Source organism: Carcharhinus amblyrhynchos, chromosome 10 (genome assembly GCF_965287045.1).
Source record: "Carcharhinus amblyrhynchos chromosome 10, sCarAmb.v2.hapA, whole genome shotgun sequence".
Lineage (NCBI taxonomy): Eukaryota > Metazoa > Chordata > Chondrichthyes > Carcharhiniformes > Carcharhinidae > Carcharhinus > Carcharhinus amblyrhynchos.
The window spans coordinates 2,542,701-2,557,077 of NC_137333.1; the positions used below are offsets into that span (position 1 = coordinate 2,542,701).

Below are 14,377 nucleotides of genomic sequence, written 5' to 3' on the forward strand. Positions count from 1 at the left end.
GAATAGTTTTAGTGTGAGTGGCAGGAGATTCAGAAGGGATTTGAAAAAAACAATTTCACTCAGAGGACGGTGGGAATCTGGATTGCACTGCCTGGGAAGATAGTGGAGGTCAGAAACCTTACAACCTTACAAAAATATTTTGATTAGCACTTAAAATAAATTTCATAACATTCAAGGATATAGAAAAATGCTGGAAAATGAGATTAGCTCAACTTTAGTGGTAGCTATTGTAGGTGCACACTCAAAGGGCCAAAAGGCCTTTTTTGTGCTGTATGACTGTGACTCCATGTGCTCCCTCTCCCTCCAAAGTTTAAGTACATATTTTGTTTACACCATTTGAAATTGATAGTTCTATTAATATTTTCAAAGTTTATTTATTAGTATCACAAGTAGGCTTACATTAACACTGCAATGAAGTTACTGTGAAAAGCCCTGAGTTGCCACACTCCGGCACCTGTTCGGGTACACTGAGGGAGAATTTAGCACGGCCAATGCACCTAACCAACACGTGTGGGAAGAAATTGGAGCACCTGGAGGAAACCCATGCTGGCATGGGGAGAATGTGCAGACTCCACACAGACAGAGACTCAAGCTGGAATTGAACCTGGGTCCCCTGGCGCTGTGAGGCAGCAGTGCTAACCACTGTGCCACCACGCCCCCTGAACGTTTAAGCATTTTCAATAACTCATTATGAAATATTTGGCCTATATTAAATGTATTTAATCTTATGATGGGCCGATGGTTAGAGAACAAGCCAGATTTCTATCTTGTGGTCCACTGAAAGGGGGGGACATTATTTATGCAGCCCATTCACTGCCTGGAATACTGATCACTGCGCTATACTGACACATACAGCTTTGAAAGACAAGAAAGAGAAAGAAAAGATAGAAAGACCTGCATCCCTAGTTAGCCTTAAGAAGGTGTTGGTGAGCTTCCCTCTTGCACTGCTGTGGTCCATGTGGTGTAGGTACATCCACAGTACTGTTAATTTTAGGATTTTGACCGGGCAACAATGTAGGAATGGAAAAAAAATCCATGTCAGGATGGTGCGTGGACGAACTGAACATTTAAGGCGGTGAATGGGGGGAGTTGCTTTCTTCTGAGAGGTGCCAACCTGCTTGAGTGGTGTTGGAACGGCACTTGTCCAGACAAGTGGAAAGAATTCCATCATGTTCCTGACTTGTGAATTGTAGATGGCTTTCTGAAAGCTATTATTGAATTTGCTTCCACCACCCTTTCAGGAAGTGCATTCCATATCACAACAATCAGCTGCATTTAAAAAACAAATTCTCATCATGCCTAAAGGTCTTCAATTATGACAGCCAATCAGTCAAATAGGGGAGGCAGTGTAGTGGTATTATCACTGGATTAATAATCCTGAAACTCATGGTAATGCTCTGGGTTCAAGTCCCACCATGGCAGATGGTGAAATTTGAATTCAGTTTGAATTCATTACAAAGTCTGGAATTAAAATTTGAATGATGACGAGGCATCAATCACTGCAAAAACCCATCTAGTTCACAAATGTCCTTTAAGGGAAGGAAATCTGCCATCTTTACCTACTCTGACTTGCATGTGACTCCAGGCTCCGCACAAGCAATGTGGTTGACTCTGAAATGGCCCAGCAAGCCTCTCAGTTCAAGGGCAATTAGGGATGGGTAATAAACACAGGCCCAGCTTGTGGTGCCCACATCCCATGAAAAAATAAAGAAAATCACTTCTTAAAAGTTGAGAGGTATAGATAGGGTGGATTCTCGGAGGCTATTTCCCAGGGCTGAAATGGTCGCTACGAGAGGACACAGGTTTAAGGTGCTGGGGAGCAGGTACATAGGAGATGTCAGGGGTAAGTTTTTCACTCAGAGGGTGGTGAGTGAGTGGAATCAGCTGCCATCAGTGGTGGTTGAGGTGAACTCTCTGGGGTCTTTTAAAAGACTTCTGGATGAGTACATGGGATTTAATGGGATTGAGAGTTATAGATAGTTCTATGGCCTGGTAGGTATGGATATGATCGGCGCAACTTGTGGGCCAAAGGGCCTGTTTATGCTGTAGTGTTCTATGTTCTATAAAAGTTTCTCTGGTTTTTCCAATTCAAATGTATCTGGGAGTTGATTACAAACACTGATTACTTTTTGAAAAGAGACTTCCTCATACCTGCCCTTAATTACGCTGTTTGGTAATTTAAACCCCATGTCTCCCTTGTCTGATTCTCTCCTTTTAGTTTAAACTCGTGCTTTAGACGTATCTTTACCTTGCTATTAACTCTCGTGTCCACATTTAAGATGCCTGATCAGGTGCCTCATTTGAAAGCTAGAAATTCTGGTTGTCCAGTCTTGACTCATTAACCAGTCCATCAACATGAGCAACGAACGCCAAGGCTCTTGTTCGCATTTGGAAAAGCTCTTTTATGCTCTCCTGACCATAAGTGGACTCAATATCAAAAGAAGAGTCTGAATAGAACGTCAGACAATTTGATCCTGTCTTTCGTGGCTCCTTTCCTACTACTTTAAACTGAAGAAGCTCAACAACCAGGACAAAGCAGTCTGCTGGATTGGCACCCCCCATCCACCACCTTCAACATTCACTCCCTCCACCACTGATGCACAGTGGCAGCTGTGTGTACCATCTACAAGAAACTTGCCAGAGCTCCTTCGACAGCACCTTCCAAACCAATTATCTCTGCCACCTGGAAGGATAAAGGCAGCAAACACATGGGAATACCACCGCCCACAAGTGATCCTGAACTGCAGAACTTACTGTTCTTTCACTGTAGCTGGGTCAAAATTCTGGAGCTCCCTTCCTAACAGCACTGTAGGTGTACCTACGTCACATAGCCATTCCTTCAGTCACTGCGTCAAAATCCTGGAACTCCCTTCCTAATAGCGCTGTAGGTGTTCCTACGTCACATGGCCATTCCTTCACTGTCGCTGGGTCAAAATCCTGGAACTCCCTTCTTAACAGCGCTGTAGGTGTACCTACATCACATGGCTATTCCTTCACTGTCACTGGGTCAAAATCCTGGAACTCCCTCCCAAACAACGCTGTGGGTGTACCTATACCACATGGACTGCAGCAGTGGAAGAAGTTGGCTGATCACCACCTTCTCAAGGGGCAATTTGGGACAGGCAATAAATACAGGCTGAGCCAAGCCTCCGACATCCTGGAATGAATGAAAAAATTGACTGGTTAATTCAACGTTCCATTTGCATTTGTGATTGGCATTTTTTATCGGGCCAAATGAACATCAAACCTACTGAGATCCCAAAGTACCTTCCAACGCAAAATAAACAGATAGGAGTTTTGCCACTGTTTGTAAAACCAGAGTTTAAAAGGGTGTTATGCTAAACATCTAGAAATTGCTCAGTTGGCCTCAATGGGAATACTGTGTCCAATTCTGGGGCTCCACACTTCTGAAAGAGCATAAAGGCCATGGAGAGGGTGTGGAGAGTTCCCAGAACTGGTACCAGCAATGAGGGAGATATGTGGGAGAGAAGCAGAGGCTGCTCCCTTTGGAGCAGAAATGGTTAAGAGGAGATTTGTTAGAGGTACTCAAGTTGGAGGAGTTTTGATAAGAGTAAATAAAGTGAAGCCATTTCTATTGTCAGATGAGTTGATAACCAGAAGAACACAGATTTATGGTGACTGATAAAAGAACCAGAGATGAGAGGTGGTTTTGTTGTTACTGACCACTGTTATGTCCTACATTACGTCTCAACACAAAGCACTCTGACTTTGAATGAAGCATTTTACAACCTTCCAGCCTCAACATTTCATGACTTCACCATCATTTTCTCAGACACCAGGATATGCTTGCGCTCCACCATTAACAATTTACACTTCCTGTAGGTTCATCTTTTGTTACTTGTTTTTTCAATTACCATCTCTTTTTGCCATCCATCATTCTTCCTTTAATCACAGAGAGGTTTGTCAGGGTGGATGCTCAAAGATTGTTTCTGCTGGTCAGGGAATCTAAAAAATAGTCTCAGAACATAAGAACTAGGAGCAGGAGTAGGCCATCTGACCCCTCAAACCTGCTCCACCATTCAATAAGATCATGGCTGATCTTTTCGTGGAATCAGCTCCACTTACCCGCCCACTCATTATAACCCTTAATTCCTTTACAGTTCAAAAATTTATCTATCCTTGCCTTAAAAACATTCAATGAGGTAGCCTCAACTGCTTCACTGGGCAGGGAATTCCACAGACTCACAACTCTTTGTGTGAAGAAGTTCCTCCTCAACTCAGTCCTAAATCTGTTCCCCTTATTTTGCAGTTATTCTTACCAAAATGGATGACCTTTTACCAACATTGTACTCCATCTGCCAGACCCTCACCCACTCACTTAGATTATCTATATCCCTTTGCAGACTTTCAGCATCCTCTGCACACTTTGAGCTTCCACCCATCATAGTGTCATCTGTGAATTTTGACACACTACACTTGGTCCCCAACTCCAAATCATCTATGTAAATCGTAAACAATTGTGATCCCAGCACTGGTCCGAGTCACACCACTAGTCACTGATTGCCAACCAGAAAAACACCCATTTACCCCCACTCTTTGCTTTCTATTAGTTAACCAATTCTCTATCCGTGCTACTACATTACCCGTAACACTGTGCACCTTTATCTTGTGTAGCAGTCTTTGGCGCAGGACCTTGTCAAATGCCTTCTGGAAATCCAGATATGCCACATCCACAGACTCCCTATTGTCCACTGCACATGTAACGTTCTCAAAGAATTCCACCAAATTAGTCAAACATGACCTGCCCTTCATGAACCCATGCTGCATCTTACCAATGGGACAATTTATATCAGAGTAAAGAGCCGATCATTTAGGGCTGAGGTGTAGAGAAATGACTTTACTCAGAGGGTTGTTGCAGCTATACAAGCTGCTGGTGAGGCACACCTGGAATACTTACTTGAAAAGAGGTGTACTGGCACTGGAGGGGGTGCAGAGAAATTCACTAGGTTGATTCCGGAGTTGAGAGAGTTGGCTTATGAGGAGAGACTGAGTAGACTGGGGCTATACTCATTGGAATTCAGAAAAATGAGGGGAGATCTTATCAAAGCATGTAAGATTATGAAGGGAATTGATTAGATAGAAGCAGGGAAGTTGTTTCCACTGACAGATAAAACTAGAACTAGCATGGCCTCAAAATAAGGGGAAGCACATTTAGGATTGAGCTTGGGAGGAACTTCTTCGTTCAAAGGGTTGTGAATCTGTGGAATTCCCTGCCCAGTGAAGCAGTTGAGGCCACCTCATTGAATGTTTTTAAGGCAAGGATAGATAAATTTTTGAACAGTAAAGGAATTAAGGGTAATGGTGAGCAGGCGGGTAAGTGGAGCTGAGTCCACAAAAAGATCAGCCATGATCTTATTGAATGGCAGAGCAGGTTTGACATGTGGTCCACTCCTGTTCCTATTTCATGTGTGCCTTCCAAGCTATCACTGACAATCCCTTTTCTTTACCTACTCCCACTTTATTTTGTCCCTGTACTCAGTTATAAACTGTTAAATCTTTAACTGCACCCAGATGTGATGAAACATTAATTGTTTCTGTGCAGATGCTCTGCTGAATGTTTCCAGAATTTTTTATTTAAAGGTATCTTCAGCTAATCTGCATCATGGTTAAACTTGACATTAGGTGGTCTTACATACACATTTCTCCCACAGATAAGCACGGTGTAGGTACGTGTTCACACATCAGACCACACCATTTTGCAATCACCCACAGAGGAAATTGAGTGAATGTAAGCTGAGGTCCTAACTACATTAAAATTAATGCTTTAGACAGTTTAGCACAAATTAACCACATCATTAAAAAACATAGGTAGCAGTAAACTTTCCACTGTATCTTATGCGCCTATTAATGGTGTGCTTTTATCCTACCTGGGTGCTGAAATAATTTGCATTTGAACACTGTGTCAAGACCACACAACAATTTACTATCTGTAAAGCTGATTTTAAAATCTAGCACACTCACAGGCAGTTTTCACACAGACAGCAATGGCAATGTTTTGATGACAGTGGATTGAGGGACAACCATTGGCAGGAGGCCGGTAGAATTTCCCTGCTCCTCTCCAAATAATGCCACAGAATCTTCTACATCCAGCCGAAAGGGTGATGGGGCCATGATTTAACATCTTATTCAACAGTGCCACACTCCCTCAGTACTGCATTTGGAGTGACAACTGAGATGTTGTGCTCAAATAGGATTTGAAACCACAAATGACTGAACCAGAGGACAAATACTCAGCTGACATCTTCCAGTTAACGTTTAAGTTTATTTATTAGTGTCACAAGTAGGCTTACATTCACACTGCAATGAAGTTATTGTGAAAATCCCCTAGTCACCATGTGCCTGTTTGGGTGCACTGAGGGAGAATTTAACACGGCCAATGCACCTAACCAGCACGTCTTTCAGACTGTGGGAGGAAACCCGAGCACCGGGGGAAACCCACACAGACATGGGGAGAACGTGCAAACTCCACAGGGACAGTGACCCAAGCCAAGAATCGAATCCCAGGTCCCTGGCGCTGTGAGGCTACAGTACTAACCACTGTGCCGTTAAGCACTTCCTGTTTGATCACTCTGCCCGTGCTTGACACTGGGGAAAAGAGTCTGTCTATCAGCTGAAGAGAGAAATCTTCAGCCTCAGTTGGTGATCTGATAGGACTATTGACAATCATGTGGGTTCTGAACAGAGCAAACCGAGAAACTATTCCCACTGGTGGAAGAGTCAAGAACTACAAGACACAGCATTTAAGCTGCACGGTGGAAGAACCAAGAGTGACATGAGGACAGGCTACTGTACAGAGCAGGTAGTTAGGATCTGTAATTCAGTGCCTGACAGTGTGACAGCAGCAGGTTCAATTAAAGAGAATTGGATCATTATGTGAAGAGGAAACATTTGCACAGCTACAAGGGAATGGCCCGAGGTGATATGAAGGGTCGAATGGCCTCCTCCTGTAATGCTGTAAGCATCATATGATATCTACGATTCCTATGATCACCAAACGTAATTTAATAAAAACCTCAATGAGACACAGGATGATCCAATGGAGGAACTCAAATGGAAAATAATTGGGCCAAAATTGACTGTAAATGTAAAGTGAACAAAATCCACTCTTATTAATGTGCAACTGGAGAGCTATCTTATCTGAGAGTAGGTACATGGTTACATAGCAGATGTAGGCAATTCAGTCCCTCAGACCTGCTCCACCTTTCAACTAGATTATGGCCAATCATGTACATCAGTGCTACTTTCCTGTGCTATCCCCATACCCCATGATATCATTACCAAAGAACAAAGAAAATGACAGCACAGGAACAGGCCCTTCGGCCCTCCAAGCCTGCGTCAACCATGCTGCCTGACTTAACTAAAACCCCCTACCCTTCTGGGGACCATATCCCTCTATTCCCATCCTATTCATGTACTTGTCAAGACATCCCTTAAAAGTCACTACCGTATCTGCTTCCATTACCTATGCCAGCAATAAGTTTCAGGCACCCACTACTCTCCGTGTAAAAAATCTGCCTCGTACATCTCCTTTAAACCTTGGCCCTCACAAACGACTCTTCCACCCTGGCAAAAAGCTTCTGACTGTCCACTCTGTCCATGCCTCTCATAATCTTATAGATTTCTATCAGGTCTCCCCTCAACCTCCGTCATTCCAATGAGAACAAACTAAGTTTCTCCAACCTCTCCTCATAGCTAATACCCTCCATACCAGGCAACATCCTGGTAAATCTTTTCTGTACCCTCTCCAAAGCCCCCACATCCTTCTGGTAGTGTGGCGACCAGAATTGAACACTAGCAGCTAGAAATTCATGTGCAAGTCCCGAAGTCACTGCACTGTCAGTGACACAGAAACAACAGCTTGCTGTGGGCCTCAATGCTGAGACATATTGAATAGTAACTTCATTGCAATATTAATGTGAGCCTCGTTGTGACACTAATGAATAAACTTGAAATTTTAGTTCAAAGTTCCCGTAGCTGTACTTTAGATATGGACTGAACATTTTCCGTTTCAGTCTATGTTTCATTTTAATTAGTTTGGTAAGTCTCAACTACTACCAAACAAGCCCTCTGCCACTGAAAATTAACAAGTGTGGTGTCTCATTTCTTCAGCTTTTAATCATTGAATTTGTTTTCAATTTTCCTTTTCCTCTTCCTCACTCTTAATCCAACTTTTCTTTCCCTCATTTTATTTCACTTTCTGTATATAAAGTGACAATGAATTACCCACTCTGATTCACACTCCATGGCTATATGCTGTTCATTAGCAAGTCTTCACTTTGGTTGATTAAGGAGACACGTGTCTGGTTACCCTGATCACTGCACTCCCAGAGGCACTGCCAAGAGTGTCACATTGTTTGCATCTTTCATTGTGACAATTTGTTGTGCAAAAAATTAATGAAGTTGTGTGTCATGAACAAGTCTAACAAACAGCTCACCAGCTACAGTTAATACTGGCCCAATAAGTATGGGTGGCACAGTGGTTAATACTGCTGCCTCAAGGCATCAGGGACCTGGGTTTGATTCCAGCCTCAGGTCACTATCTGTGTGAAGTTTGCACATTCTCCTCATGTCTGCGTGGGTTTCCTCCAGGTGCTCTGGTTTCGTCCCACACTCTGAAAGTGCATAGATTAGGTGGATTGGCTATGCTCAACTGCCTCTTAGTGTCAGGGAGATTAGCAGGTTAAATAGGTGCAGTTACAGGGATAGGACTTTGGTGATATTGTTGTCAGTTCAGACTGGATGGGCTGAATGGCCTCTTTCTACAATGTCAGGATTCTACGATATGGTGGTATTTAAGTGCTCAAAATAGCCAACACACAAATGTGTTTATAAAGTTTATTTATTAGTTTTTTTATTAATGTCATGAGTAGGCTTACATTAACACTGCAATGAAATTATTGTGAAAATCCCCTAGTCGCCACACCCTGTTCGGGTACACTGAGGGAGAATTTCGCATGGTCAATGCATGTCTTTTGGACTGTGGGAGGAAACCGGAGCACCTGGAGGCAACCCACACAGACACGGGGAGAATGTGCAGACTCCACACAGACAGTGGCTGAAGCCAGGAATCAAAGCAGAGAATCAAACCCAGGTCCCTGCTGTTGTGAGGCAACAGTGCTAACCATTGTGCCACTAATTGAGTCCAGTGGAAAAACTAAATGGTTATTAATTGCTCAGTGTAGATGCGGTCAGTGTTCGTGACCCTAAAATTGTGTTCCTGGTTCACAAATATTCCACAAATCATTTATTTACTCTCTCAAACGCCTTCATCATCTTACTGATAATTAATGAAAATATAGAAAATCTGTAGCTTTACAAATTAGCTTTGTCCCAGTTCAGACAGTTGGAAAACGCAGCAGCATCACTGACAGACTTAAGGAAAGCCAGCTTGACTTCAATACTCCAAAAAGTAATAGAATTAATGATCCAACACGACAAACTCAAACACCTAACACAAAAGCGAATGATCGAGGAAATCCGAAATTAAAACAAAAAGTGCTGGAAAGACTCAGGTTTGGCAGCATCAGTGGAGAATCTCAGTTCGATCAACGCTCATCTGAGGAACAGAAGACTCTTCCAAAGGAGAATTATATTTGACTCGAAACATTGGGTCGGATTTTCTAGCCCCAACACTGGAGGGCATTGTCGCGGGCTGGAATGGGAATATTTGGAGAACCTGACTTTCTTGGCCCATCTGCGATGATGCCCAATAGTGTCAGGGCAAGAACATTCTGCCCTGCTTTCTTCTCTCCACAAACGCTGCCACAACGACTGAGTTTTTTCAATGCTTTCTGTTTCCAATACACAAGCGCCTCTTATTGCTTCAATCTATGGGGACAGAGAGATGGACAAAACTAGAAGCCATCAATAGGAGACTGTCACCAACAATAAATCCAAGAGAGAATTCAGGAAAAGCAAGATCAAGGTGGAACTCACAATGACAGTGTTTGAGATGAATTATACAGTTGTATTTAAGCAGAAACATGAGGATAAATGGAACAGGATATCTTTCCAAGGTGAGAGGAGGTTTATGTGGAGCATTGCACACCAGCATGGGCCAGTTGGAACGAGTGGCCTGCAGCTATGCTGTAACTTCCTTGTCATTTATACATTCCGTGTACAACATCGCGCAGAGTGGCAGGGCAGGACAGAGTGACAGGACAGGACAGAGTGACAGGACAGAGTGACAGGACAGAGACAGAGCGACAGGACAGAGACAGAGCGACAGGACAGAGACAGAGCGACAGGACAGAGACAGAGCGACAGGACAGAGACAGAGTGACAGGACAGACTCCCAGGGTGTCGACACACAGGGTGACAGTCTCTCAGTGTGTGTGTGGGGGGGGGTGTCTGGTTGGAGACAGCGGCCCCGGGTCTCGTTGTGTCCCCGGAAGGCTGTCCCCGGCCCAGGTACCGGACAGGCCTCCAGCCCGGGGCCTGTCGTTAGGCCGCGCTTTCTCCCCGCAGCTCCGGGGCCGCCACTTCATCCCCGGCCCTCGGAGCTAGGCAGCGGCCCGGCCTCCCGTCCCGCTCCCTCCCCCCGGCTCCCGGTTACTCACACAGGCCGCCTGAGCCCGTCCCGGACAGCATGCTCCCACCCCGGGACCACCTTCAGAGCGCAGTCCCGCCCCCACACACAAACCCCGCCCCTCCCAGCTACAGTCCCGCCCCACACACAGGCCGCGCCTCAAACCCCGTCCCCGAACGCAGGCCCCGCCCCTTCTTTGCACCAACCCCGCCCCTTCTTTGCACCAACCCCGCCCCTAAACACAGGCCCCGCCCTAAACCCCATCCCTAAACGCAGGCCCCGCCCCATACACCGGCCACGCCTCTGCTCCGCCCCAGTCCCGGCCCAATACACAGGCTCCGCCCACTCCCTGCCCCAAACCCGCCCCTAACTCCGTGCCCCGCCCCCTCTACGCCCCTAAACACAGGCCCCGCCCCATACACCGGCTACGCCTCTGCTCCGCCCCAGTCCCGGCTCCGCCCCAGTCCCGGCCCCGCCCCATACACAGGTTCCGCCCCTTCCCTGCCCCAACCCTGCCCCAATTCCAGGCCCCGCCCCCTTCTCAGCCCCCAAACACAGGCTCCTCCCCATACACCGCCCCGGCCCGCCCCCGCCCCGGAAGCAGGCCCCGTCCGAGACCCGCCCCTATACACAGGCTCTGCCCTCGGCCACGCCTCTAAACGCAGGTCCCGCCTCTAACATAAACCGCGGACAGCGTGCTCCTGCCCCGGCCCGCCCAGAGGCGCGGAGGCCGCTCCCCCCCCCGCCAGCTCCTGCTCCTGCCCCTGCCCATAGCCCGTACCTCTGCCCAAAAAAACCAGGCCCCGCCCACGCAGCACAGCCGCGGCCACCTCACAAAGTCCCGCCCCTATCCTCGGGCCACGCCCCCAGACGCTAATCCCGCCCACAACGGCGCTCCGCCCCCTAGGTTCCCACCCTCACAACATATCCCGCCCCCAGCTCAGACCCCGTCTCGATACCCGGACCACGCCCACATGGCAAAGCCCTGCCCTCAGCTCGTTACTCCGCCCCCTGCGGTACGCCCCGGACCTTGGCACCGCCCCCAAACTTAAGCCCCGCCCCGCTTGATTGGCCGCGCCCTCTGTAATAGGACGTCGGTCCCTGGACGCGCCCACAAATCCAAGCCCCGCCCACAAACCAGAGCCGCGCCCCCAATCTTAGACTGATTGGTCACTCTGATATCCAATCACTCCCGGTCACTCTGACATCCGGTCACTCCCGGTCACTCTGATATCTGGACACTCTAATAGCCAATCACTCCCGGTCACTCTGACATCCGGTCACTCCTGGTCATTCCCAGTCACTCTGATATCCGGTCACTCTAATATCCGGTCACACCCAGTCACTCTGATATCTGGTCACTGTGATATCCAGTGACTTTCATATCTGGTCACTCCTGGTCATTCCCAGCCACTCTGATATCCGGTCACTCATCATAGAATCATAGATTCCAACAGTGCAGAAGGAGATCATTCAGCCCATTGAGTCTGCACCGACCACAATCCCACCCAGGCCCTATCCCCGTCACCCCACATATTTACCCCACCAGTCCCTCTAACCTACACATCTAGGGACATTAAGGGGCTACTTAACATGGCCAATCCTGCTCACCCGCACGTCTTTCAGACTGCAGGAAGAAACCGGAGCACCCGGAGGAAACCCACGCCAACATAGGGAGAACATGCAAACTCCACACAGACAGTGATCCGAGGCTGGGAATCGAACCCAGGTCCCTGGCACTGTGAGGCAGCCATGCTAACCACTGTGTCACCATGCTGCCCAGTCACTCCCGATCACTCCTGGTCACTCTGATATCCGATCAGTCCTGGTCACTCCCAGTCACTCTGATATCCAGTCACTCTGATATTTAATCTCTCGGATATCTGGCACCATCTATCACCTGCTTTCTTTCTGCAGTTAGACTCACTGCCCACCAGATGACAGTATTTATACATTATAACAGGAATCATCTCAAATCCGCCCCATTAATTAGAGTACAATCATGGAACTGCAGAAGGAGATTATTCAGTCCATCGAGTCTGCACCAGCTCTCTGAAAGAACATCTTACCCTATCCCTGCAACCCCACGTATTTACCAATCCACTTCCCGTGCACATCTTTGGAGACTAAGGAGCAATTTAGCTTGGCCAATCCACCTAACCCGCACATCTTTGCACTGTGGGAGGAAACCGAAGTGCCCAGAGGAAACCCACGTAGACACAAGGAGAACGTGCACACTCCGCACAGACAGTGATCCAAGCCAGGAATCGAATCCGGGTTGCTGGTGTTGTGAGACAGCAGTGCTAACCACTGTGTCACCCAACATACATGCAAAGCATTGGATATTTCTGCTGGATTCAAACCAGGGATCTTTGCTTGCCAGGCAAGCATGTTAACCACTACACAATGACTGTCGGACTACAAAAACTGGACAGTGGACTCAAGAAACATGATGCAGGCGTCTCTGAAGATGAATGGTTCAAGGTAATGAGGGGAGATCAAATTGAGGTATACAAAAGATGATAAAAGATATGGATAAAGTTGACATGGTGCAGATACTTCCGCTGGCGGGGCATTCTAGGATGAGAGGTCATAGTTATAGACATAAAACTCCATCATCAAGTCCATTGGGATTCTCCGTCGAGTAATCTAGTCGAACGCATTCCATTGTAGCCCTGTATTTCCTTCAAATGTCCAATTTCCTCTTGCAGTCATTGGTCACTTCTGTTTCTATCACCCATGTAGCTTTCAGATCATTCACTGCATAAAAATAATTCTTCATCAGACCATAAGACCATTGAATTCTATGAAGACTAAAGGAGCAGAATTAGACCATATGGTCCATTGAGTCTGTTCTGCCATTCAATCAAGGCTGATATTTTTCTCATCCCATTCTACTGTTTCCGACACGTGGACCCAGCAGCCTGGGGCAACAGTGAGGTCACTGATCCTACCTCAGGGTGCAAGCCTGTGAGGCCTTCAGCAAGGACTGAGGAGGGGATGTAGCCAATGGCCATTGAGCAGGAGCAGCTCTCGACCTCCAGGCTAAGGCCGTGGAGGGGCAACTAACCAACTAACCAAAGAAAGAAAGAGCAGCGACCAGGCCAGATAAAGCCAGAGTTAGCAGCCAGCCAGGACAACACATGGTAGTCAAAACTCAAGGATAGCAAACGCCGGCATAGCACTACTGCCTCACAGCGCCAGGGGCCTGGGTTCAATTCTGGCCTCGAGTGACTGTGTGGAATTTGCACATTCTCCCCATGTCTGCATGGGTTCCCTCCAGGTGCTCCGGTTTCCTCCCTCTGTCCAAAGATGTGTGGGTTAGATGGATTGGCCAGGCTGAATTGCCCCTTAGTGTCCAAAGATGTGGTTTTTTTGGGAGCAGCAGGACAACTTGAGCAGAGGCCAGGGCCAGGAGTGAGGAGGGCTGAGTGGGACCAGCAAGGGCGAGAGCCACCAGCACACCTGGGTCATCGAGGGAACCATCTGGCAGGGGCAACTCGACATCCAGGCCAGAGCTGAGGAGGACAAAGAAGCTGAGTCACCGGAGACGGGTGGGGAATCACCGGGGATCCCGGCACAGAGGGGAAGAATGCAGGCCCCAAAAGTGTAAGTCCACCTCTGCCTGATACCTGTGGCCCCAGTCTTTGTGCCATTTTGAAAAATCTTTTGATGGGGTGAGGGTGTCACTGGCAAGGCCCATTCATAATTGCCCCTGCACTGAGTGACTCGCTTGGCCATTCATGAGTCACATTCCTATGGCTCTGGAGTCACATGTGGGCCAGAATGGGTAAGGATGGCAGATTTCCTTCCCTGAAAGACATTAGT

The 14,377-nt window shown here is 47.2% G+C and overlaps 1 protein-coding gene across 1 annotated transcript in view; it reads right to left on the bottom strand.

Moving 5' to 3' along the window:
• Window positions 1–10,663, bottom strand: part of ubac2 (UBA domain containing 2) — a 225,216-nt gene extending 214,553 nt beyond the window's left edge. Inside the window, exon 1 of the mRNA XM_080198062.1 lies at window positions 10,581–10,663. Within this exon, the coding sequence (XP_080054188.1) occupies window positions 10,581–10,611 (31 nt within the window). The 5' untranslated portion in view covers window positions 10,612–10,663. The remainder of the gene's footprint in view (window positions 1–10,580) is intronic.
• Window positions 10,664–14,377: the final 3,714 nt, after the last annotated feature.